At 49.5% G+C, this 21,005-nt stretch overlaps 7 protein-coding genes across 7 annotated transcripts; 4 read left to right on the top strand and 3 right to left on the bottom strand.

Annotated features, from left to right (window-relative positions):
- Positions 1–3,063: 3,063 nt before the first annotated feature.
- ASPGLDRAFT_174005 (putative MFS multidrug transporter) lies at positions 3,064–5,171 on the bottom strand (the record flags this gene model as incomplete). Its single annotated transcript, XM_022542814.1, has 5 exons — positions 3,064–3,521; positions 3,580–3,709; positions 3,766–3,878; positions 3,928–4,052; positions 4,108–5,171. The coding sequence occupies 5 exons, from the start codon at positions 5,169–5,171 to the stop codon at positions 3,277–3,279; spliced, it is 1,677 nt and encodes a 558-aa protein (XP_022399317.1). The 3' UTR covers positions 3,064–3,276.
- A 747-nt stretch (positions 5,172–5,918) lies between these two features.
- ASPGLDRAFT_48718 (uncharacterized protein) lies at positions 5,919–7,482 on the bottom strand. The gene has a single exon (XM_022546958.1). It carries the CDS (start codon positions 7,320–7,322, stop codon positions 6,342–6,344), a length of 981 nt encoding a protein of 326 aa, XP_022399316.1. The 5' UTR covers positions 7,323–7,482; the 3' UTR covers positions 5,919–6,341.
- A 388-nt stretch (positions 7,483–7,870) lies between these two features.
- Positions 7,871–9,264, top strand: ASPGLDRAFT_129645 (uncharacterized protein; the record flags this gene model as incomplete). Its single annotated transcript, XM_022540911.1, has 4 exons — positions 7,871–8,198; positions 8,249–8,676; positions 8,726–8,895; positions 8,949–9,264. 4 exons carry the CDS (start codon positions 7,871–7,873, stop codon positions 9,262–9,264), a joined length of 1,242 nt encoding a protein of 413 aa, XP_022399315.1.
- Positions 9,265–9,879: 615 nt separating this feature from the next.
- Positions 9,880–11,651, top strand: ASPGLDRAFT_129296 (uncharacterized protein; the record flags this gene model as incomplete). The annotated part of the gene is made up of 3 exons (XM_022540879.1): positions 9,880–9,990; positions 10,044–10,535; positions 10,587–11,651. The coding sequence occupies 3 exons, from the start codon at positions 9,880–9,882 to the stop codon at positions 11,649–11,651; spliced, it is 1,668 nt and encodes a 555-aa protein (XP_022399314.1).
- A 649-nt stretch (positions 11,652–12,300) lies between these two features.
- Positions 12,301–15,257, top strand: ASPGLDRAFT_48714 (uncharacterized protein). Its single transcript, XM_022546957.1, has 3 exons — positions 12,301–12,529; positions 12,577–13,315; positions 13,368–15,257. The coding sequence occupies exons 1-3, from the start codon at positions 12,389–12,391 to the stop codon at positions 15,227–15,229; spliced, it is 2,742 nt and encodes a 913-aa protein (XP_022399313.1). The 5' UTR covers positions 12,301–12,388; the 3' UTR covers positions 15,230–15,257.
- A 2,989-nt stretch (positions 15,258–18,246) lies between these two features.
- Positions 18,247–18,701, bottom strand: ASPGLDRAFT_26876 (DUF3140 domain-containing protein; the record flags this gene model as incomplete). The annotated part of the gene is made up of 2 exons (XM_022543614.1): positions 18,247–18,625; positions 18,673–18,701. 2 exons carry the CDS (start codon positions 18,699–18,701, stop codon positions 18,247–18,249), a joined length of 408 nt encoding a protein of 135 aa, XP_022399312.1.
- Positions 18,702–19,088: 387 nt separating this feature from the next.
- On the top strand, positions 19,089–20,081 carry ASPGLDRAFT_173990 (uncharacterized protein). Its single transcript, XM_022542813.1, has 2 exons — positions 19,089–19,183; positions 19,241–20,081. The coding sequence occupies exons 1-2, from the start codon at positions 19,143–19,145 to the stop codon at positions 20,019–20,021; spliced, it is 822 nt and encodes a 273-aa protein (XP_022399311.1). The 5' UTR covers positions 19,089–19,142; the 3' UTR covers positions 20,022–20,081.
- The last annotated feature ends 924 nt before the right edge of the window (positions 20,082–21,005 follow it).

Here is a 21,005-nt window from a genome sequence, read left to right as displayed (position 1 = left end):
AGCTACATCTACCGGTACTTTCCAGGTCCGCAGGAAATCCGGCTTCTATCATCACAATCTGAATGTCAATGATAATGGCATGATGCTTGAGTTAATTCTCCAAAAAGGTATGAGGCAAATGCAGTGCGTGTGCCATTATCTTGGTGACGATTGGATCAACGTTACCAGACTTCTGGCATCCGGGGTAGAAAAATGACGGTCACATTGAAGTGGCCGGTGCCACACGACATATCCTACGCATCTATTTGATGTTCCAGTGGTGTGTATACTGACCTCATCCACCTGGAACCGGTTCAAGTTGTGATAGAGAGGATCATGAGTAAAGCACATAGCTGGCTACAAATATACGAAGCCAAGATAACCCCTTCGAGACCGGATCTAATATCCACTTCATTGAGCTAAGCTCGTGGGCGACTGCTAGGACTGGGATAATCGACCCTGGGACGTACTTGCGCAAACAGCTATTTTAATGGCGGGTCAAGATGGTTGGGTATATGAGCTTTTGCTTGTTAACGAAAATAGGCTGTCATGAACCGGCTTAAGCCCATAAATCAGGAATACAGCAATGGCAGTCTTTGTGTGAAAGAAGATGAGCGCTAGGTCTCACGCCTACATATGTATCAGTTCGCGCAGGATCTCCAAAGCAAGGTCATTTGGAATGGATCTCATTGAAGGATCGCAACTTACGCCAATTGCGGCTCAGCTCACGTCTAACGGAGATATACTGCAAGATAAGTAGCACTAACATGTCAAACTGTCCAGCCGACTACCCTCACCTTATCGTATATGAATGGAGAAATAGTAAAGCACCAAAGCAAAGGGCGCTGAGCTGAGGTGGAAACCCCGTCATCATTTGGACGGTAAGATGGAATCCAAACAAAGGAAGGCTCAAATTCCTGAAGGCAGCTCATGTCTTCCTGTCTTTTATCCTTATCCATCAGAAACAAAGTCGAGCAGATTATCATAATCCGGAGCTAATATCTATGGATGATATGGATGTTTCCCAAGCCTTCAATGACTCGGCGTATGCAACACGTGAAAACACCATAGACAACGAAGGCACTGGCCCATCCCGCGGCGCATCAGACTCCTGCGCAACATTCACGCACATGGAGGGGATATCCCTTGGGACATAAAATTCACCAGGAAAATGTCCGACCAGAAAACCTTTATCACCACAAAGCCGTTGACATTGAAAATGCCATAGACAATGCGCCATAGCTTTTGGCAAGACGAGCCCGGTTTCGACTAGACACCAATGCTCACATGGGAAAAAAATGATCTGGTATCTTTGCGCTTTTTTGCGCATCACTACTACGAACCGAATCCAGATTTTCAGTCCACTATGGATTGCCCTGTCTGCAATAGGCATGTAGCGCACACTGCCTGCGGAATTTGGTGCGGACTACAATACCTTACTTAGTTTAACGTTGCGAGTCCTGCGATCCTTTCGACGGAAATCGCTCGTGTGCGCCTTTTGCCCATGAAAACTGTAAACCCTGAGACCAGGGAAACAAGAACCCAACTCCATAAGCCAGGTGTCGATCAGTCCGCTTGGACACACAATGGGAGTCGAGACACTTCCCGCGTGTTTGAACATCTTCGCGATCAAAGAAAATAATGTCGCGGGCCTCTCTTTCGACCGTCCAGGATTCTGTTATTCAAGAATACTGGCTCAGAGGCAATACCAAAAATGGCACACGGCTTGCCCGTATCGCGTCCGGAGGTATGGATCATTCCCAGCTGAACAAGTGCTTGGCCTTCCTTCCGCCTGGTCTCCCAGATAAACAGATTGGATGCCAGGTCGTTGTAACCGCTGAACCATGCGGGCGGAGTAATCAAAACGGCCAGATAACGCTACCTGTTTGCCCTCGTAGAGAATTGCCTTCCGAATATTTTCAAAGGATAGACTTTTCTAGCGGATCCACAAGGCAAAATTAATGGCAAGCCCTAGTTCCTGACTTAGGATCTAGAGAATTGAATGTCCACGGCTGGACATGCGATGCAGAGATGGTTGTGAAAGGAGCACTACCGTATTGTAGTCAATGGAAAGGGAAAATTTTTAGGGAACATCCGGAGACACAACACGAAAAACGATATCTTTACTTTTCTCAATCTCGTAGCACCTTTTTCGAGACTACGATCGTGTACATATTCTTCGATAATCTGTGACGAAGCCACTTCCAGGCAGCTTCCTTTGGCTTCTGCACGTTATGGAATGTGGCTTCGTTAGGATAATTATACGTTTAGCGAAGTTCTCGTAGAGTTGTCTTTCACAATGTGAAGTCTCAATGAACACCATTCATCAGCCATGGTAGGACAGACCTTTGGTCGTCGTGTAGTTACTAATCGATTCTCGAACGATTCCTTTGTCCTGTCGCGTGCAATATATTGGCTTTTGGGTGGTGAGACTGCTAGGGCGGGAGTTTCAATCCTGGCAGTCCCTCTCTAGTTTCGTAGGTCATTCGATAAGCGGTAGCCATCACGCGTTGTCGATGATGGGTAAATTAAGGGTGAGTCTCTGTTTCCGTCGTGACCGAAGTCCTTCGATTATATCAACGTTGGAACGCTAGGTGCTATCTTCGGTTTTGAGTTCACCATTGTACCTTGGGTCATGCTGGTATTGTTTTTGGCCATAAGTTAGGGAATGGCTTCACACAAGCCAGATACAAGACATATCAAGAGGTTTATCGGCCCTATAAAATTTTGGGAGGACACCTTTTCTGATAGTAATCGAACGGCGGACTAGCCTGTAGCCTTTCACTTTCAGTTGCATCTTCGGTGTTGGCTATCGCCACGTAGACACCAAGCAGGAAGAGCTAATGGAGGTCCTAAACTCGCTCCAAGCAGAAAAATTCGAAACGGCACGCACGATTATCCTGACCAGTTATACAACCTGGACCACCCGCACAACGCAGGAGACCATCCTCATAGCCACTGGAAACATGTTCCTGAATTGCGTCATGGTCACAACCCTTATCACAGAAGCGCAATGATAAAATTAATATTGCTATTATTTCCTAATTAGTATGGTTATTATATTATCAACACACAAAAACGAATCTAGAGTGCATGCAAATGCCATAAACAACAACTAGAAATATGCAGATGCAAATGCGAATGCAAATGCCAGATATCCATATCTATTTATCGGTCAGTCAGTCGTAAATGATGTCAAACGGCGAAATGAAACCAAAATCACAGTGGTGTAACCCTCTCTCCCACGATCGGTTATTACATCCGGACCAGCACCAAGGCGATACAATAAGCATCATCTCAAACAGCCCCCGAACCGGAGAAGTAATGTTCCTCCGGACCCGGCTCCCCAGAGCCACACTGCGAAACCTTCCGCTGGGCTTTCTTCCGATCACTAGCGAGAACCTGCGCGAATTTCGATTTATCGCGGATCTTCGGCCCGTTCCAGTAGAAGACGTAGATGGGGATGATGAAGAAGATGGCGAGGAAACCTAGTAGTGTGGAGGCCCATTCAAGGGAGTTGGAGTGGCCCATGTTTTCGTACACTGCTTTATTAGTACCGAAACTTTTATGGAAATAAAAGAAATGAAGGGAAATGCCTACTTGGCGTTGAATACATGGCAGCAATACCAGCGAGGAAATCTCTGGCTAGGGCGTTACCGCCTGTTGCGGAGGCTGCGTACGGCCCGTAAGAGGCGACCATGTAGTCGATTGTGGCCATGTAAATGGAATACTGTGCTGTGTTAGACAGACATCCTGTATTGGTATACCTGTGAGACTGGAACTTACATTGGCTATTGCAATGAGCGATGCGAAGATCATCGGCGCTATCCAGTGCACATGCGGGGGTCCTAAACTGGTCCATGCAAAGCCGAACAAACCGATTACCAGAAGTGGTGCAGCTAGACCTGATTAATACTGGATATGCGATGTTAAAAGGCAGGGACTCACTCCATAGCAGCCAATACAATCGGGCTTCTGGCTGGAGGGCGTCGGGGTCTCGTTCACGGACTCTGCAATGTCTGTGGAAAAACGGGAAGAAGGAGAAATAGGCGATGATGTAGCCGACCATCAATCTAAGACAGTTAGCACAATCGTCCAAATGGAGTGAGTCAAGGTCAGGGAACATACGGAAGAAAAGACAATCCGATAGTAATCGTGGTAAACCCCCACTGCTTAAAAACCGGCGTAAAAGATTGCAGGAAAGTGAAGATCAGAGAGTCACTGAAGCCACTAAGCATCGACAGACACAGCACAATTGGCTCCCGGACGAACATTATAAACGGACGACTCCAGACCATCAGCAGATGCTTCACAGTAATCTGCTTCCCTTTTATTTCGTCACCGCTGTACACCTCATCACCCATCTTGCGTCGCCTCTTAGCCTCACGAGTAACCAAGATACTGCATCGTGTCTCTGGAACAAAGAAGTGCACTACCTGCACAAAGCCTCCAAGGATAAGCTGCAGCCAGAAGTTCCAGTGCCAGTTCAGGAATGTTGTTGTAAAGCCACCCACAACAGGAGCAATCACTGACCCAGCTACTGATGAAAAGACGATAAACGCGACAGCGTATTGCTGCTCATCAGCTTCCCACATGTCCGCCACCATACCCAGCGTGACAGAACCACCAGCAGAGGACAGACCACCGAGGATACGGCAGACCACAATCGTACCAAAATTGGGCGCCAACGCACAAGGAATCTGCCATATATTGACTAGCAATAAACTGAGTTGCATAATTGGCCACCGACCAAATTCTTCACTCCAGGGCGCCCAGAATTCACTCCCAAATCCATATGCAATGAGGAAATCCATCTGCCCGACTCTGGCCGCCTGCTCCGAGATCCCAAAATGACCAGCAAACAGCGAGACACCACTAGCGTAGAAACCGGCGTTAAAGTTCATGGAGACTTGCACGATGAAGATAACCGAGAGGATACCCCATTTTTTCCACTTGGGGAATGTGAAACCGAGTTTGTCATAACAATCCGTCTCCTGCAATTCACGCTTGCCAAACTTATCTTGCTGTTCCTTGGTGAATTCGCCGTGGCATGCTGTTGGTTGAGAATCAGAAGGACGGCCTACGCCGTCGGATACACCGTCGGGTACACCGTCCTTTTCCTTCTCCTTTTCCACACCATCCACACCATCCGCTCCAAAGAATGGATCGAAAGGTGTATGTGGCTGGGACATCTGGATAGATTCAATCAATATAGAAGTGTGGGGATGCTATGAGTAGGGCTAGGAGCGGGTTACTCTTCCTGGTAAGTATGGAGAATATCTCACTCCGGTGGGGGGGGGGGAACATCAGGTTAAATACAAACAGCCAAAAGAGCTGTAACTGAACTGACTCAAATTACATGACATCGTAAACTCTGCGGTTTCTGCCGCCAGTAGTTTGACGTCAATGTGGAGGAGGCGTCCGGACACTTTGTCCCAGCCAACCGCCAGCATCTCTCCGTGTTTGTTCCTTCTCTAGGTAACCATCCATAGGAAACTATAGGCCGCAAATGTATTCCGGCAACCCCAGGAAACAATCCCTCCGCCGGAACCAGACTTCCAGTACCGTACAATGAAGCCCGGGACCTCCAGGTCGGAAATGTGTTCCTGCGAACTCCCTGAGGAGAATTTTCTTCCCCAGAGTCCCCATGGAGACAATGTGGGTTGGGAAATGCGGAGTGTGCGGCCATTTCCGGCTTGTCATTTGTAGGATGACGGAGTTATTCTTCGCTGATGTCCGTGAAGTATGACATAGGCCCAGTACTAGCAAGCACCGTGACAATGGAAGCCGTTCCATCGTCATTTGGAGGGGCATAGGCGCTTCTAGACTCTGGGCATTCTGTGAGCTGAAGCTGTATGTGCAGAGACATTGGGCACCAGTACACCGTAACTGACTGATAACTGTGGTAGGTATCAATAATAATTCTCTAATTCAATGATCCAAACTCGAAAAGGCATGTACAAACTTCACTCACTGGACATTCGCAGCTTCTCAAGATAAAATATTAAGAAGCATAACAGAAAGTCATTCCATGGAGAACCAGTTATCCCGGTATATCATTTTGGAACTTCATTGCCGGTAACAGTATCCAGCTTTTAAGAATCCATTCTGGAAGCGACCAACATTGCCAACAAAGCAGGGCATGGTAACACCTCCCGCGCTGGGATGCAGCAATAGATAAAATACGCGATAATAATTATAGGTTTATCAAAAAACATTCAAAATAAATAGATTGCCAGATTCAGTCATGACAAATGTGACTGGTTTTAAATGAGAATGAGTCAGGATAGACCATTATGCAATCGCTAAAGCGCTTTGAGTAAAAATCGTGGGTATAATACAAAGATGATATATTTCTGTGATCACATCTCGTCGTCCTCTGGATCGTATAGATCAAGATCAAGCGTGGCTTTCGGTTTGGGAGCAGGTGCGGGCCCACTCTTCGCACCACTGGTTGCAGCAGACCCAGCATGAGCAGCAGCCTGAGCAGCCTCATCTACCCGACGAGGCTCATCTCCCTGCTGTGCCGGTTCGATAGCTTCCGCAGCCCCCTGTCCCTCCGCTTCACGTATCAGTCGTTCCACCTCATTATCAGAATCAAAGCCTGGACGACCCTCGGCAGCTGCAAGTTGTACCTGACCCATGAGACCCATGCGGATTCGATCCTCGGCCGGGTATGGTAGCATGTAGATTTCGCGAGTCATGTTTGCGGACTCGTCCAACCAAGACGTTGCCTCTTTTGTTACCGATGAGACAGGCTCCGCTCCTTCTTCTGTCTCTGTAGCACCGTTGACGCCTGTCATTGCGACGTCCTGCTCGGTGATTTGCTGTCGTTTGTCCTTCAACTTCTGTGCCGCTGGTATTCCTGCTGCTGCATCCGCCGCGGCCTGGTGATTATACTTGCTGATACGCCGGGCGAAATCAAGCAGTAGCTTATAATCCACCTCCTTGTTCATCCTTATCCTTGATCGCGACTTTGACATATCCATGTCTTCATCGGAGTCGTAATCGGAGCTATCATCATCGGCCTCTGAGTCTGTATCGTTTTCCGCGTCGCCGCAAATCGTTCGAATTTCCTTCTCGCGAGTTTCTACATCACTGACAATGCCCTTGACTCTTTCCTCCAGATTCTCAGCTTCCGCACGGAGTCTTAGGATCTTGGCGTAGTTCTCTTGGTGCTGTCGGAGGGTCTCGACGGCCGATGTCAACGAGTCATCCGCGTCCAAGACGGCGCTTGCTGCGGCTGGGGCACCTGCGGCGGTTGGGGATGTTGTAAGGCTGGTAATAAGAAGGTTCAGTTTGCTTTCGAGGCTCGATAAGGACGATTGCATATGCGCATTCATTTTGACTTCGTTGGCTTCGTTGGAGGTCGAGGGGAAGGAGGGAGGCGACGCGGAGAAGGGGAGAGTGATTAGAGGTGAAATTCGACGGAGAATCGGAGGATTGCGAGGGTCGTCATATGCACATTGGCTAAATTAGTCCAGCAAGAATCTTACTTTTGTGTTACCGCAGGAGACTCGTAGCATAAACGGAGTGCGGTGGGAAAAGGCATTTAATGCCTGAGGAAGCAACAGCTCTGCATCACGTGCAAGCCACCCAAATTGACCAATCACGGAATTCCGTTTCTATTTACACATCCTGTCACTTTGCTAGTAGGGGCACAAATACGACACCTGGAAAGACAATTGAGCTCGGAAATTGCCCTATAAATTCATTTATATTGTCCCCACGTATTGGTCAGTCCAAGCATCTTATCGCCATGACCTTAATGCGGGGTCCCCATCCGGCAACACCCGCCATGTCCTGAGGTATTACCGCTGTGTTTCTCCCCGGAGAGTCTTCCAATTCCATACTGCGCCGTCCATACATCCAGGGGCAGTATTGTATCATTATGACTCAGGCTGCGCCTCTCCCCTCTGCTCCAGTGATCAATCTGGGAGCCGATGTTGTCCTGCAGCCCCCGCTTTCTCGATGCGGACGTGGACCGGGTTTGATTATTCTGCGGCCTAGCAGCTTTGCGGACTGTCAGCAGAGAAACGACAGTCTGGACCCGGAGCCGCTGCAGAAATGGGCGGAGGAGAGCTATGCGGTTGTTCAGATCAGTCTTGATCCGCAATTGAGTGGTGACAAAACGCGTGTTTCTGGGTTGGTTACGGCAGGAATTGATGCTCTTGTCTCGTTGGCGGAATGTGAAACGAAGGACAAGTTTGGCTTATTAGGTAGAGCTGCGTTTGATCAGTTGTAATATGCATTTGCTGATTCAGTGCAGTTTACGGGCCCCAGAAGGATTATGCGCCGGGGTTTGTTGATGCACTCCGGGCTGTCGTAATCGATAGTGAGCGCATTGCTGCTACCATCTCCTTCGATTCATGGGATATTTCAGCTCAGAAGGCTGCGCTGCAACACGTTTCTGGCAAGCCTGGTGCTATCGTGAAGCACGACAACTTGACTGTGTACACATATCCTGAAACGTCGTCTGCCGGATTCATTGTCCCTGGACATGTGGATTTCAAGACCTCATCAGCTGGAGTTGCGCATACTCGAAGTTTGACCTTCATCAAGAAGCAATTGGGAGGCCCCTACTTCGACCTTGAGAAGATCTGGGAAGAGCATGCCTATTATGAGTTCGGAGACCGGTCTGTGGAGAAAACAATGTCAACTATGGTGCAGGAACCTTACGTGAACCACATCCCGACGGTAAGCTGACCCGCCTGTTTATGAGAGAGTTTGTGCTGAACGAGTGCAGCTTACAGGAGGAATTGGCCGTGCTCGTCTGAGCAAGTTCTACCTGAACCATTTCATTTTCAACAATCCCGACGACACGGAGTTGGATCTCATCAGCCGCACCATTGGTACTGACCGGGTTGTTGATGAGTTTATTTTCTGCTTCACTCATGATAAAGAGGTTGACTGGCTGTAAGTACTCTTATGGTTGCCAGTTATGTAGGCACATTACTAATATATTTCAGTATCCCCGGAATCCCACCTACCGGAAAGCCGCTACGGATCCCGATGACTTCGGTGGTGAACATTCGGGGAGACCGGTTATATCACGAACATATTGCCTGGGATCAGGCGACGATTCTCATCCAACTGGGATTGCTACCAGAGTACCTCCCCTTTCCTTATGCTCTTCCTGACGGAAGGCAGCCAGCTCCAGGAAAGAGATTCAAGTATCGTGTCCCGGCTGCTGGGGTAGAATCTGCGACCAAGTTGAAGGACGAGCACTCCGTTCCATCGAATCAGATGCTCGAGTACAAGGTACGCGAGGTTGACAATGAGTGAATGCGGTTTGCATACTTAGCCCAACATCTGGCATTTGTAGTACTCTACAGTATTACCTACTGTGCACTATTCCGTAATGTATCGGGTTCGTACTCTGTATACTCCGGAGATATCGGACACCGATATCTTGCAGAAGATCGGCAAATCGGACTCGGAATAACTGCGGGGAAACTACGGTTTGCGTCATCCGGCATAAAATGCATAACTACGGAGTGCTATGAGTTCTTTTTGAATCCTGCCAACACTGAGGATCCTGATCCTGCCGCACGCCGGCCTAGATACGATAGGTGTAAGCCCCTCTCCGGATGCAGTATCGGCTTTTCCGTAGTGAATCATTCTCACTCATGCTGACTCCTTATTATTACATACTTAGTATGCCCGGGTCGAGCCGGATCAGTGGGTCTCTGGTAAGCCTGGTAAAGTCCAATATTTGGGCAGTCTGATTGGGCAGTTAATCTATACATCCCTCAGGCATCATAATAAGCTCGCAATCAATTTTTTGAACTGACTCGTCACGGGCCCACGTGGAGTCTACTTAAACCCTGCCATCCCCCCGGATTGTCATCTCTCGTGGCCAGAGCTGCCTATCGTCTCCTGCCAGACAAATTAGTCAGGATGCACTTCTCAGCGGCATCGTTGTTACTGGCCATTGCGCCGGCCTGCTTTGCGTCTAAGCTTCCGGTGGTTGACCTTGGATACGAGCTGCACCAAGCTCTTTCCTTTAGCGTTAGTCCTGGATCCAACTATAGAAGTGAAAAAGCGAGGCTAATTCTGAATAGGAGTCTTATGGCACTTACAACTTCAGCAACATCCGCTATGCCGCTCCCCCCGTCGGTGACCTTCGATTCCGCGCACCAGTCTCCCCAGCAAAGAACCGCAGCGAAGTGCAAACCGGCGCGCAAGGTCGTGTCTGCCCCCAGGCGCAGCCTGTTTGGAGTGAGGACATTGCTCCAGCCTTCCTTGTCAGCGCTTTGACGGGAACGCAGTTCAACCAGTCCACCAATATCTCATCCTACCCCTACGTGCCGCAGCAACAAGACCCTCGGACTACGGAGGACTGTCTGTTCTTGGATGTGATCGCCCCGAAGAAGATCTTTGATCGCGCGCAGAACAAGACGTCGGTTCCTAAGAAGTCCTTGGCTCCCGTGTTGGTTTGGATTTATGGTGGTGGATATACGGTTGGAGAGAAGACTTCGTACGATCCTAGAGGTCTGATTCAGCGGAGTCAGAAGAACGGAGAGGGTATTATCTATGTCGCTTTGAACTACCGAGTAAGTGGCTGTCTGAAGAGTACCGAGGACTTGCATCGTTAACAACCTTAGCTTGGTGCCTTTGGTTGGTTAGCTGGTGATACCCTCACCGCTAATGGCACGGCGAATGGTGCACTTCACGACCAAAGACTAGCCCTGGAATGGGTGAAGGAGAGCATTCACCTCTTTGGAGGTGATTCGGACCGCGTCACTGTGATTGGGGAGTCTGCAGGAGGAGGATCCATCCTCCACCAGATTACTTCTTACGGAGGCAAGGGTGGACAACTGCCGTTCCAGCAGGCTATTCTCCAAAGCCCTGGGTGGTATCCCCTCCCTACCGACGAGCAGCAGGAGGCCTCCCTTCAACAGTTCCTGGGTCTCCTCAATGTTAGCACGGTGGAGGAGGCTCGTAAGCTTCCTACTGCGAAGCTGGTTGCCGCCAACGCGAAACAAATATACAGATCTCCATACGGAACTTATACCTACGGACCAGCTGTTGATGGTACCTTTGTGCCCAAGATGCCTGGAGAACTGCTGCTCGAAGGCAATTTCCACAAGAACCTGAGCCTTATGGTCGGCCACAATTCCAACGAGGGCCTGCTCTTCACACCACCTACCAGCGTCAACAGCAACAGCTATGCAGGCCTCCTCGAGGCTGACTTGCCCGAAATCCAGCAGAACGTCTCCAACTACATCTCCAACGTTCTGTATCCACCTGTCTACAACGGCACATACGGATACACGAACCCTGTCTTGCGATTCGCAACGACCCTCGCAGACATCGTCTTCCAGTGCAACACCGACTATCTCAACCGCGCTTTCCTCAACCAGACGTACGCATACCTGTTCAGTGTGCCCCCTGGATTGCATGGCTCGGACCTGGAGTATACTTTCTACAACCCTGCAGCCAACTCGACCGTTACGAGCAAGAATGTGGCGCTTGCATTGCAGGATTACATCACTAGTTTTGCGGAGACGGGTGCGCCCAAGTCGAGCGTTGGTCCTGCGTTTGAGAAACATGGCAAGAAGCAGCAGATTCTGAACTTGGGTGTTTCGAACATTACAACTGCCCATGATCCGACTGCGAACTCACGTTGTCTGTTCTGGCAGGATGCGCCGTATTATGAGCACTCTTGATTGCTTGATCTACGGAGATATGGCTGATATGGATGATATGACTTTCATAATGTAGATATCTAATACCATGTTCATAATTTGGATCGCTCATAATAAACACATCTATGTACCAGCCCCTGAATCCATTCTAACGGTATTAGATGTACCAAACGGATTCGTGCAGTTCGTGAAACCACGTGCCCCAACCTGAAAGACGACACCGCTTGGTCCAAGTCCTCCGTTATAACGACAACTCGTGATGCCAATCCTGAAGAACGCCACATAATAACTTTATCTCCAGTTCACCACCGTAAATCCCTAATCCTAACCAATAACACATCCATCCCTTTCGCGTCACCCACTCACCACTAACGTCGCTCCGGCCCTCGCCAACGGATGACAAGAAACCCAAGATGCTACTCAAACGATACCACCGTCTCGGCCCCGTGAGCCCTTGGCGACTTGCCCTAGATCAGATCGATTGTGTTCTTGGCATGCACTGCTTTCCTGAGGGACAGGAAGTTGAGGGAAACGGTTACACGGCGTTGGGGGGCGTGTCTTGGGGATTTTGGTCTGGGCTGGTGGCTGTTGTACAGGGAAAAGCAGAGACCCGGATGCTGTGGTTATGTTGGGGATTGGGTACTCGTGTGGGGGGGTATAAGATTGGTAAATATCCGGACTCGTGGCGCCATTACGGATACTGAGTCTAAACGGTTGATGTCTGATTTGGGATTGATCAACCGGAGATATCAGAGAATATGGCTTGGTTTCTAGGACTGGGAATACTCCTAGTGCAATTGATCTTGTTGAGCAATTTTGTTATCGCTGGACCTGCTAATTTCGAAGTGGAAGTTATCCCTGGTGCATATATTGCGGAATTCGCTGATCATTTGGACAATGTAAGTGAGCCCTCTTCCCTTCTCCATGCATATGCTAACAGATAAAGCACGAAAATGCCTTCTTCTCAGAACTCTCAACCGCAAAGATCCCCGCAAAACTTCGACTCAGTCTCTCCTCTTCCGTATTCAAAGGTGCATCGTTCCATCTAGACGACACGCATGACGAACACGATGAACGGAGGAAGATTGAACAGATCGCCTCTTCGAAATCTGTCAAGAAGGTCTTTCCAATGCGGAAGTACTCGCTTCCCTATGAGAAGGTCAGCACGGCGGATAAGCACCAGGTCCATTCTTCGCCCAAGCAGAAGATCGAACAACGTGCCACCGACGACAATTTCTATTCGCTGCATACAGTGACTGGAGTTGATAAACTGCGCGAGGAAGGATTCACAGGCTCTGGAGTCCGTGTCGCCATTATCGACACAGGCATTGACTACAACCATCCTGACCTAGGCGGGTGTTTCGGCCCTGGATGCAAAGTTGGTTTCGGATATGACCTCGTCGGCGATGCGTATACTGGTGAGAACGAGCCCGTCCCGGATCCTGATCCGTATGATAACTGTGGTGGCCATGGGACGCATGTTGCTGGTATTATTGCTGCATCCTCTAACGAGCAGAACTACTTCACTGGTGTTGCTCCGAATGTCACGTTGGGCGCGTACCGTGTCATGGGATGCAATGGAGCTGTTTCAAATGATGTGCTTATCAGAGCATTTGCGATGGCGTACGAGTCCGGTGCAGATGTCATTACATCTTCGCTTGGAGGGAGCGGTGGTTGGAGCGAAGGTATCCCCACACCCTCAAGTGCCTATATATTATCCAAACTAACCACTTGCAGAACCCCTCGACGTCGTGGTCTCAAACATAGTAAAAGCAGGCATCCCATGCACCGTCTCAGCCGGCAACAGCGGAACAATGGGCCCCTTCCACTCCTCAACCCCAGCAGGCGGCATCGGCGCAACATCCGTCGGCTCCGTCGACAACAAAGCTTACCCCATGCTCCTCGTCCCGGGAAAATACGTTGCCGGGAGTATAGATTCCGAATTTGGCTGGGCACCAGGAATCCTCTCCAATATCTCAGAGGGCACCTACCAGCTCTACGCACTAACCTACAACACCTCCTCCGCAGACGACGCTTGCCACGACCTCCCCGCCGAACCAGCAGATTTATCAGAATACATAATCCTTATCCGTCGAGGTGGGTGCTCGTTTAGCCAAAAGGCAGGCAACGCAGCTGCCCGTGGCGCGAAACATATTCTCTTCTACAATACACAGCCAGGAACGAACCAAGCATACGTCTACGCACCTGGAATCGAATCCGCAGGAATGGTCCCGCAAACTCAAGGCCACAAATGGATCGCCCTCCTCGAAACAGGACACAAAGTCCACCTTACCATCCGTTCCCCCAAACGCGCTGGCCTCGCTATCATGGAAGAACCAAACTACACTACAGGCGGATACATGAGCACATTCTCCAGCTGGGGCCCGTCCTACGAAGTCCAGACAAAACCCCAGATCTCTGCCCCAGGAGGTGTTATCGCCTCAACGTACCCCCTCGCCATGGGCGGATATGCAGTCCTCTCCGGAACATCCATGTCCTGCCCCTACGCAGCAGGCGCTATAGCACTCCTCCTCGAAGCACGTGGGAAACTCGACCCAGAAACCATCAACAATCTCCTCTCCACAACAGCAACACCAGAACCCTTCCACGACGGCATATCCGAATACCCCTTCCTCGCACCAGTCCCCCAACAAGGCGCTGGCCTAATAAACATCTACGACGCCGTCCACGCAACAACCCTCCTCTCCGCACCCTCAATCTCCTTCAATGACACAGCCCATCTCCTTAAAAATGGCGGGTTTACTATAAAAAACACCAAACCAGCAGCAGTAACATACGAAATCGCCCACATCCCCAGCGCAACATTCTACACCTTCACAACAAAGGGATCAAAATCACACTTCACAACAGGCCACCCACCAGAAATGATCCCTCGCGGCGCAGACCTCTCATTTAGTATCACAGAAGTAACAATCCAACCCGGCGAACAAGCATTCATACACGTCTCCCCGATCCTCCCCTTCAACATGACCACAGAACGTATACCAGTATATAGCGGGTTCATCACCATCAACGCGACAAACAGCGAGAAAGACGAGTCTCTCTCACTGCCGTATTTGGGCGTTGACTCGGTGCTAAAGGAAGTGCCAGTCCTCAACAAACAACACGTCTTTTTAACATCGACCTCTAGGCCTGGTGTGCCGTGGGCGGGTCATTATCAGTTTAATATTCCGCCGCCGAATAGTACGCGGGCGAAGTATCCGGGGCTTCTTGCGCCGGCTGTTTTTGCGGAGTTGAAGATGGGGACGGCGTTGCTTCGTGTTGATGTGCAGCCTGTTGATGCGTTTCCGCCAAATCAGACTCATATTCCCAGAACTAGAGTCAAACGTGCGTTTAAGTACAACACAGAAAAAGTTCTCGGACAGGAAATCCTCGGCTCGATCGACAGTTTTCCGGCACGCTATGTACCAGGTCAAAATGCTGCGGGTACATGGCATGGGAAGTTGAGTGATGGGACTTATGCGCCGGCCGGCAATTATACGTTTCTGGTGAGTGCGTTGAAGATTTTTGGGGATCCGGATAAGGAGGAGGACTATGAGAGGGTCAAGACGGATATTTTTGGGATTTGGTATGGGTAGATTAACTTAATTTAGTTTATTTAGAATAGTATGGCTACGAGAATTTATATTGATGCTGTCTTGTTTAATGCCTCATTGATGCCATAAAGTCCCTTATGCTGGTATGACGTATGAGGATGCTGCCTAGTTGTAGTACTGAAAGTGCAAAGGACGCAAATGTAACAATACAAGGGAGCAGGATACTATAGACTACAGTAGGAAGATAATGGAAGTGAACGGTTTGATTGATGCTCACACAACACGGTAAACTTAGGTATTAACCCGTACTCCGCAGGCCAGAGCCGATGTCGTGGCCCCGTTGGTCCCCAGCAGATAAGGGACGAATGTACCCGGCCTTGCTTGGGATGTCGGGTTCGTAATCGACCTCTGACTCAGGCAGTACGTATGCCTGGCACAGTGGCGATGGTCCCGGCTTGGGAAGACGCAGCCGCTCTGTTGACTGAAGCTGGTTGTCGACGTGCTTCTGCAGGGCGTCGGGAAGAAAGTCCACCTTAACGGCATCGACATGCAAAGCGTATCGGTGCTTGTTGATAAAGCACGCACTGGTGGCCGTTTCGGTGTTGTCTAGCAGGCCCGAGCCGTGCTTAGACGAAAATGGGCCAGGCCTCCGCTTAAGCCCCCCGAAGTGAGACTACCCCTCCCGCTTTGGCTTGTTGGGCAGAGGTTCGAGGGAGGAGACGTGCCGGGGCGCCTCAGAACACTCCTCCTTGGCTGATGGAGTCTGGGCCAAGTCCCGCTCCACCTCAAAACCCTGGGCCACGATGGTCACCAGGGCGCCTTGGACCCGCGAGCTGAGGTTAAGTTTCTCGAGGTGGGCACCAAGTACCTCAACCTCTTCGCTCTCCTCAGTGGGCTCTTGTATGCCCGGAGCAACCGAGACGCGGCGTGCCTTTTTTGCCCCCCTTGTAGGAACCGGAGTGGGCGTTCTCGTCAGCCCGTAGGCACGAGGCCCTTCGCCCTTTGGCTTGGGCATAGTCTGGACCGGCTGGTCCTCTGGCAGGGACATTGACGAGTCACCTGCATGGTGCCTCAGTGGGTAGGGGGTGGGCTTTCTCTTCAGCCCGCAGCCAGACTTCTTTTTGTAGGAGCTCTGTGGCCTGCGCTTGATAGCCTCGAGGGTCTTTTTGATGAAGTTTCCTGGGCCATGTCGATAGATGAGCTGCTATGTGTCAGTGGTGTGCCAGAAAAAGAGAAGGCGAAGAAGCAAAGAAAGAGAAGAGAAGAAAGGGTAGAGAAGAAAGGGTAGAGAGGAAGTACAGAAGAAAAGGAGATAAGAACTTACTCTTCTCGTAGACTCGAGACGAAAAAGGTCGGTCGAGGAAAGCCGGTGTAGGTGGCTGTCGGTTGCGAGCTGTTTCCCATGTCAGTAACGAAGAAAATAAGAAGAAAAGACAAAAACCATACTCTCTGTAGACTCGAGGATCGGTTGTCGATGCTCGAAAGCTCTGTTTTTGTCGTGGAACTCGGTGTGTTGGATGGAAACAGTCAAAACGCAGCTGGTGGATGAGTTAAAGAAGGAAAGAAAGAAAGAAAGAGAGAGGATGGAACTGCCGAGGGGGGTTATAAATGCCTCGTGTAGGCAGCATTCTGTGAGAAATGGTCGTCATAGACTCTCGGGATTATTAAATTTGATTTCATGATAAGCGTTGGGCGTTGGAGCGACAGTCTTTAGGCTGCTCTCGTAGCTTGACGGGTTGCCTGCGATGCGGCGGTGCGCTTGCAAAGGTAGAATGAGGGCTGGAGCGGCTGCCTGTATACGTTGGCATTGGCGTGTTCTCGAAGTTCGACGATTTTAATAGGCGAGTAAAAAGGGACATGCCGAGAAAATGGTGTAGAGAAAGAGAAAGAGATATATAGGAAGAGAGACAGAGAGAGAAACTGTGTCTGTAGTTCATTTTTTTTTTTTTTTTTTTGGAAGGCGTAGATGCTATTTCTATTTTGGGAAGGCACCGGGTAGCCCCACATGCGCAGACCACTCTGCGGTCCCATTTGCAAATCGTATAGCTACAGGGTATTCTGATTTCACTTATATTGTTTCTATTCCATATTTAGCTTGAAAAGATAGAATCGAGTCATGTATGTCGGAGTAATAAAGGGGAGCCAGCATACACCACGGCCACGCCATGTCGGATTAGAGAAATCGTTCTGAAACTGATAGACATAGCATGAACCGGGCGCCCGCAGCCTCGTAGCTACAGCAGTATGTAGAGTCATACTCTCTTCACATTCATTCTATACTTCGTCAACGTGCAATCTAGAATTGCCCTTATCTGGGCCGTTGAAAGTTTCGCATCGCTCTTTCGGACAGTCTTTATGCAGGACAGTGTCAGGGATCTCACCTCTATAACAGAAAAATTAGCAACATTGTCCTTCAGTTGTTGGAATCCAAGAAACAGTGAATTCTGGCGATGCCCACACCAACCTCATGATACAGGGCCTTAGCTCCATCAACAGTGTGTTTAGGAAAGTGATCGAAAACCTGACCATCGGCAAGCCAGATATTGGTATCTTCTGTGAGCGGGCCCAGCTCGAGAGGTTTCAGGTAGTTCGCTCGCTGGAACTCAGGCTTGGTTTGGATAGACTTTCTTTGGGCAGTTTGATTCTTTTCTCGGGGGAGATAGAAGGACCTGGTGCTATGTTTATTGAAAGGGATGGATCGCCAGAGGGCAACTATTGGTTGTTTGAGATTATATTGGCCATATGCTGTCCTCAGGCCAAGCTCTTGAGTCACTGCATGGGAGCCCAAGGGGCCAGGCATACCATAAAAAAGAGGAGAAGAAAGAAAATGAATTTGAACGGGCTACAGCCCCGAATCGATCCAAGGCGGATCATACCATTGAGCAACTACCACAAAGCCAGAGCAGATATCTCATCTCATTCCGCATTCGAAAACCTCACGATCAAAGGATTCATTGGAGACTATGATCTTTATTCTTTTGGGGGACATGCTAATAAAATACAGCAGCTTCCTATCATACACAAGATGCAATTCCTCAATCAATACCTACCACAACGACCTACTCCTTCAAAACATCATGCCCCCAATTCTTCAACGACCGATAACTCTTACTCCCCGTATCACTCTTCGCCTTCTCCTCCTGCGCCAAATGCCTCTTACAATACGCCACCGTCTTCCTCATATGCTCAATATCATGCTCCGTATACTCCTCTGGGTCCCGATCAGGATTATGCGCAAGGATATCGACGATACGGCGACCGCTGAGTTCGTTTTCTTCAAAAACCGGATTTGCGGAAAATTGGGAAACGGGAAAGTACCTCTCGTGGCCTATCGTTTCGCCGCCGGATTCACTTTGCCAGCCGGAGGATTGGGATTGTTCTTTTTGGAGCCAGGACCAGAGTTCGGCGGGGGACATGTTTACTAGGTCGTGGAATTCGCTGGGGCTTGTTAGGGGGTGTTTTGGGGGGTTGGTGGGGAGGCTTACTGGATTACGGTGTCTTTGTCTTTGACCATTTTGGCGGTTGGTGATGGTTATTTTGTAAATGGGATTGCTGAAGGAGTGTTTGTGATATTGTGCCATCGCATTGAGGCATCTTATCAGATTGACGTCATGGATTCCGTTCTACCACCGAACAATGCACGTGGAATGTATTATATCGAACGAATTTGTACTAACTTACCATTCCAGATATCGATAGGTGAGTACTACATGGACCAGCAATCATTCAGTAGCAAAGATATGAGTTGGCAGGATCATGCAGATTGTCGTGATCTCGCAGATACGCAGATACACGAGCCCCGCTAATCCAAATCGAGATCGAACAAAGCAAAAAAATGCATGACGATCCTACGTGTTCGTCTGAGAACTGCGGGGTCATGATTGGCCTATATAAGGGGCAATCGCCCTTGATTCCATCTTGATATCTTGGGGTTGACGAGATACGGCACATCACCATGCGCCGAACAGCGATTGTCACCGGATCTGCAAACGGGATGTAGGTACCTATACTCCATACAGAATCCAGTACTTGTAAACAAGTTAACCTCCCCAGTGGAAAGGCCATAGCAACCCGCCTAGTCCGAGATGGCTACTCCGTCTGCATCAACGACATCCCCAACAAAGCAGCGGACATCGAAGCCGCCGTCACCGAACTCAACACCGCCTTTCCATCCGACGGCCGCCCCAAAGCAATCGCCGTCCCAGCCGACGTGACCTCCGGTTCCTCCGTTGAAGCTATGATCCACGAGACAGTTGAAAAACTCGGTCCCCTGACGTTGATGGTCGCCAACGCGGGCATCGCCCAGACAAAGCCCCTGTTCTCCGCCACCGAGGAGGACGTTGATAAGGTCTTCTCGGTTAATGTCAAGGGCGTGTTCAACTGCTATACCCGCGCCGCGCAACAGATGATTGCACAGGGTGACCCGGAAACCGCCGCTGGAGTGCGCGTGTACAAGATCCTTGGTGCAGCGTCCATTGGCGGGTTCAGAGCTTCCGCTCCTCTGGGGATGTATTGTGCCAGTAAGTTCGCGGTCAGGGGATTAACGCAGGCCTTTGCGCAGGAATGTGCGCCGCATAAAATCACGGTCAATGCGTATGCGCCGGGAATGATCAACACTTCAATGTTGGACGGAATCGATGAAAGCTTGACCGATATGCATGGACAGAAGAAGGGGGATATGAAGCGCAACTATTCAGAGCAGGTGGTTGCGCTGGGACGCGCTGGGACGCCGGAGGATGTAGCTGGAGTGGTTGGGGGTTATTTGGCCAGTCCTGATTCGGATTATACTACGGGGCAAACCAGTGTGGTGGACGGAGGTGTGTTTTTTACATAGCTGCCTTTGTGTCCCTATCATTAGTACTTGTGTTATTTTCTATCCGTGCAGTAGCCAAGCTTTTTTTTTTTTTATTTTATTTTTTATTTATTTATTTATTTTTTTTTTTTACATGCATATGTACTTGATTTTCTAGACAGCTCGAAGGCTTTCCCTTTCCGTTTTAGTGCTCACCCCTCGCCGCTTTTCGCTCATTGCGTAGACCTGAGCTGATCACTGAGTAGGGCTGAGCAGAGGGGTGAGTAGCCTGACTAAGGTAGCCTCAATAAACTCAACAAAGCGATGGCATCATCAATGGAACAGGGAATCGAGGTCATCATTCCTTCTGCTCCGCTTCTTACCATGCCAAATTCTCCCCAGAGATAGTGGGGTAAACTAAGCTCCCATGAAGATTCAATTCGCTCCAGAGATTACCCTATGTCTGGGAAGCGTGCTCCTAGCTCTCAAGAGCAGGATTAGCCGTCTTAGGATCCAGTCCAGGACTTTTAGGAGTCTGAAAAATTCCAGGAGCAAGCAAGGCCGTGCGGAAAACTAAGGGCATAGAACCAATCATCACAAAAGCTTACTGCTTAGGATGACAACAGTAAATGATCCCTACTGTGTAACGCCGGAGTGTACGAATTGTTATCGGATCGTTATCGTAAATATACTGTACGTAAGGAGGGTTTTATGTAGGATAATGAGCGAATCGCTTGATTCTCTATCTATGAGCATAATAGTCTGTTTATATCTGAGCGTTTCGATGGTGTGCCGATAGCGAGCTCTTATCCAAAGCTGTCGACATTTTGGTAACTAACTAGTTAGTTAACCGCGCGAGCACGGCGGCCTGAGGGATCAGGCATACATCGGTAACTAACGTAATTCCCGAGCCACCCGGCCACCCATCCATCTACTATCTACTTTATTGGCATATTTATCAACCACAACACAGTAATATTGACTATATTATCTTTCTGGACAGGCATTTGATTTATGCCCTATATT

Source organism: Aspergillus glaucus, assembly GCF_001890805.1.
Source record: "Aspergillus glaucus CBS 516.65 unplaced genomic scaffold ASPGLscaffold_14, whole genome shotgun sequence".
Lineage (NCBI taxonomy): Eukaryota > Fungi > Ascomycota > Eurotiomycetes > Eurotiales > Aspergillaceae > Aspergillus > Aspergillus glaucus.
The sequence above is the reverse complement of the archived record's forward strand: the minus strand, read 5'-3'. Positions and strand labels throughout refer to the sequence as shown.

What these genes read in the sequence shown, in the direction of transcription:
- ASPGLDRAFT_48718 (XM_022546958.1), bottom strand. Translation starts at nt 7,322, where the DNA reads ATGAATGCGCATATGCAATCGTCCTTATCGAGCCTCGAAAGCAAACTG.
- ASPGLDRAFT_48714 (XM_022546957.1), top strand. Translation starts at nt 12,389, where the DNA reads ATGGCTTGGTTTCTAGGACTGGGAATACTCCTAGTGCAATTGATCTTG. An exon ending in TCGCTGATCATTTGGACAAT is followed by an intron (nt 12,530 to 12,576) that starts GTAAGTGAGCCC and finishes TAACAGATAAAG; the next exon opens with CACGAAAATGCCTTCTTCTC. An exon ending in GAGCGGTGGTTGGAGCGAAG is followed by an intron (nt 13,316 to 13,367) that starts GTATCCCCACAC and finishes AACCACTTGCAG; the next exon opens with AACCCCTCGACGTCGTGGTC.
- ASPGLDRAFT_173990 (XM_022542813.1), top strand. Translation starts at nt 19,143, where the DNA reads ATGCGCCGAACAGCGATTGTCACCGGATCTGCAAACGGGAT. An exon ending in ACCGGATCTGCAAACGGGAT is followed by an intron (nt 19,184 to 19,240) that starts GTAGGTACCTAT and finishes TAACCTCCCCAG; the next exon opens with TGGAAAGGCCATAGCAACCC.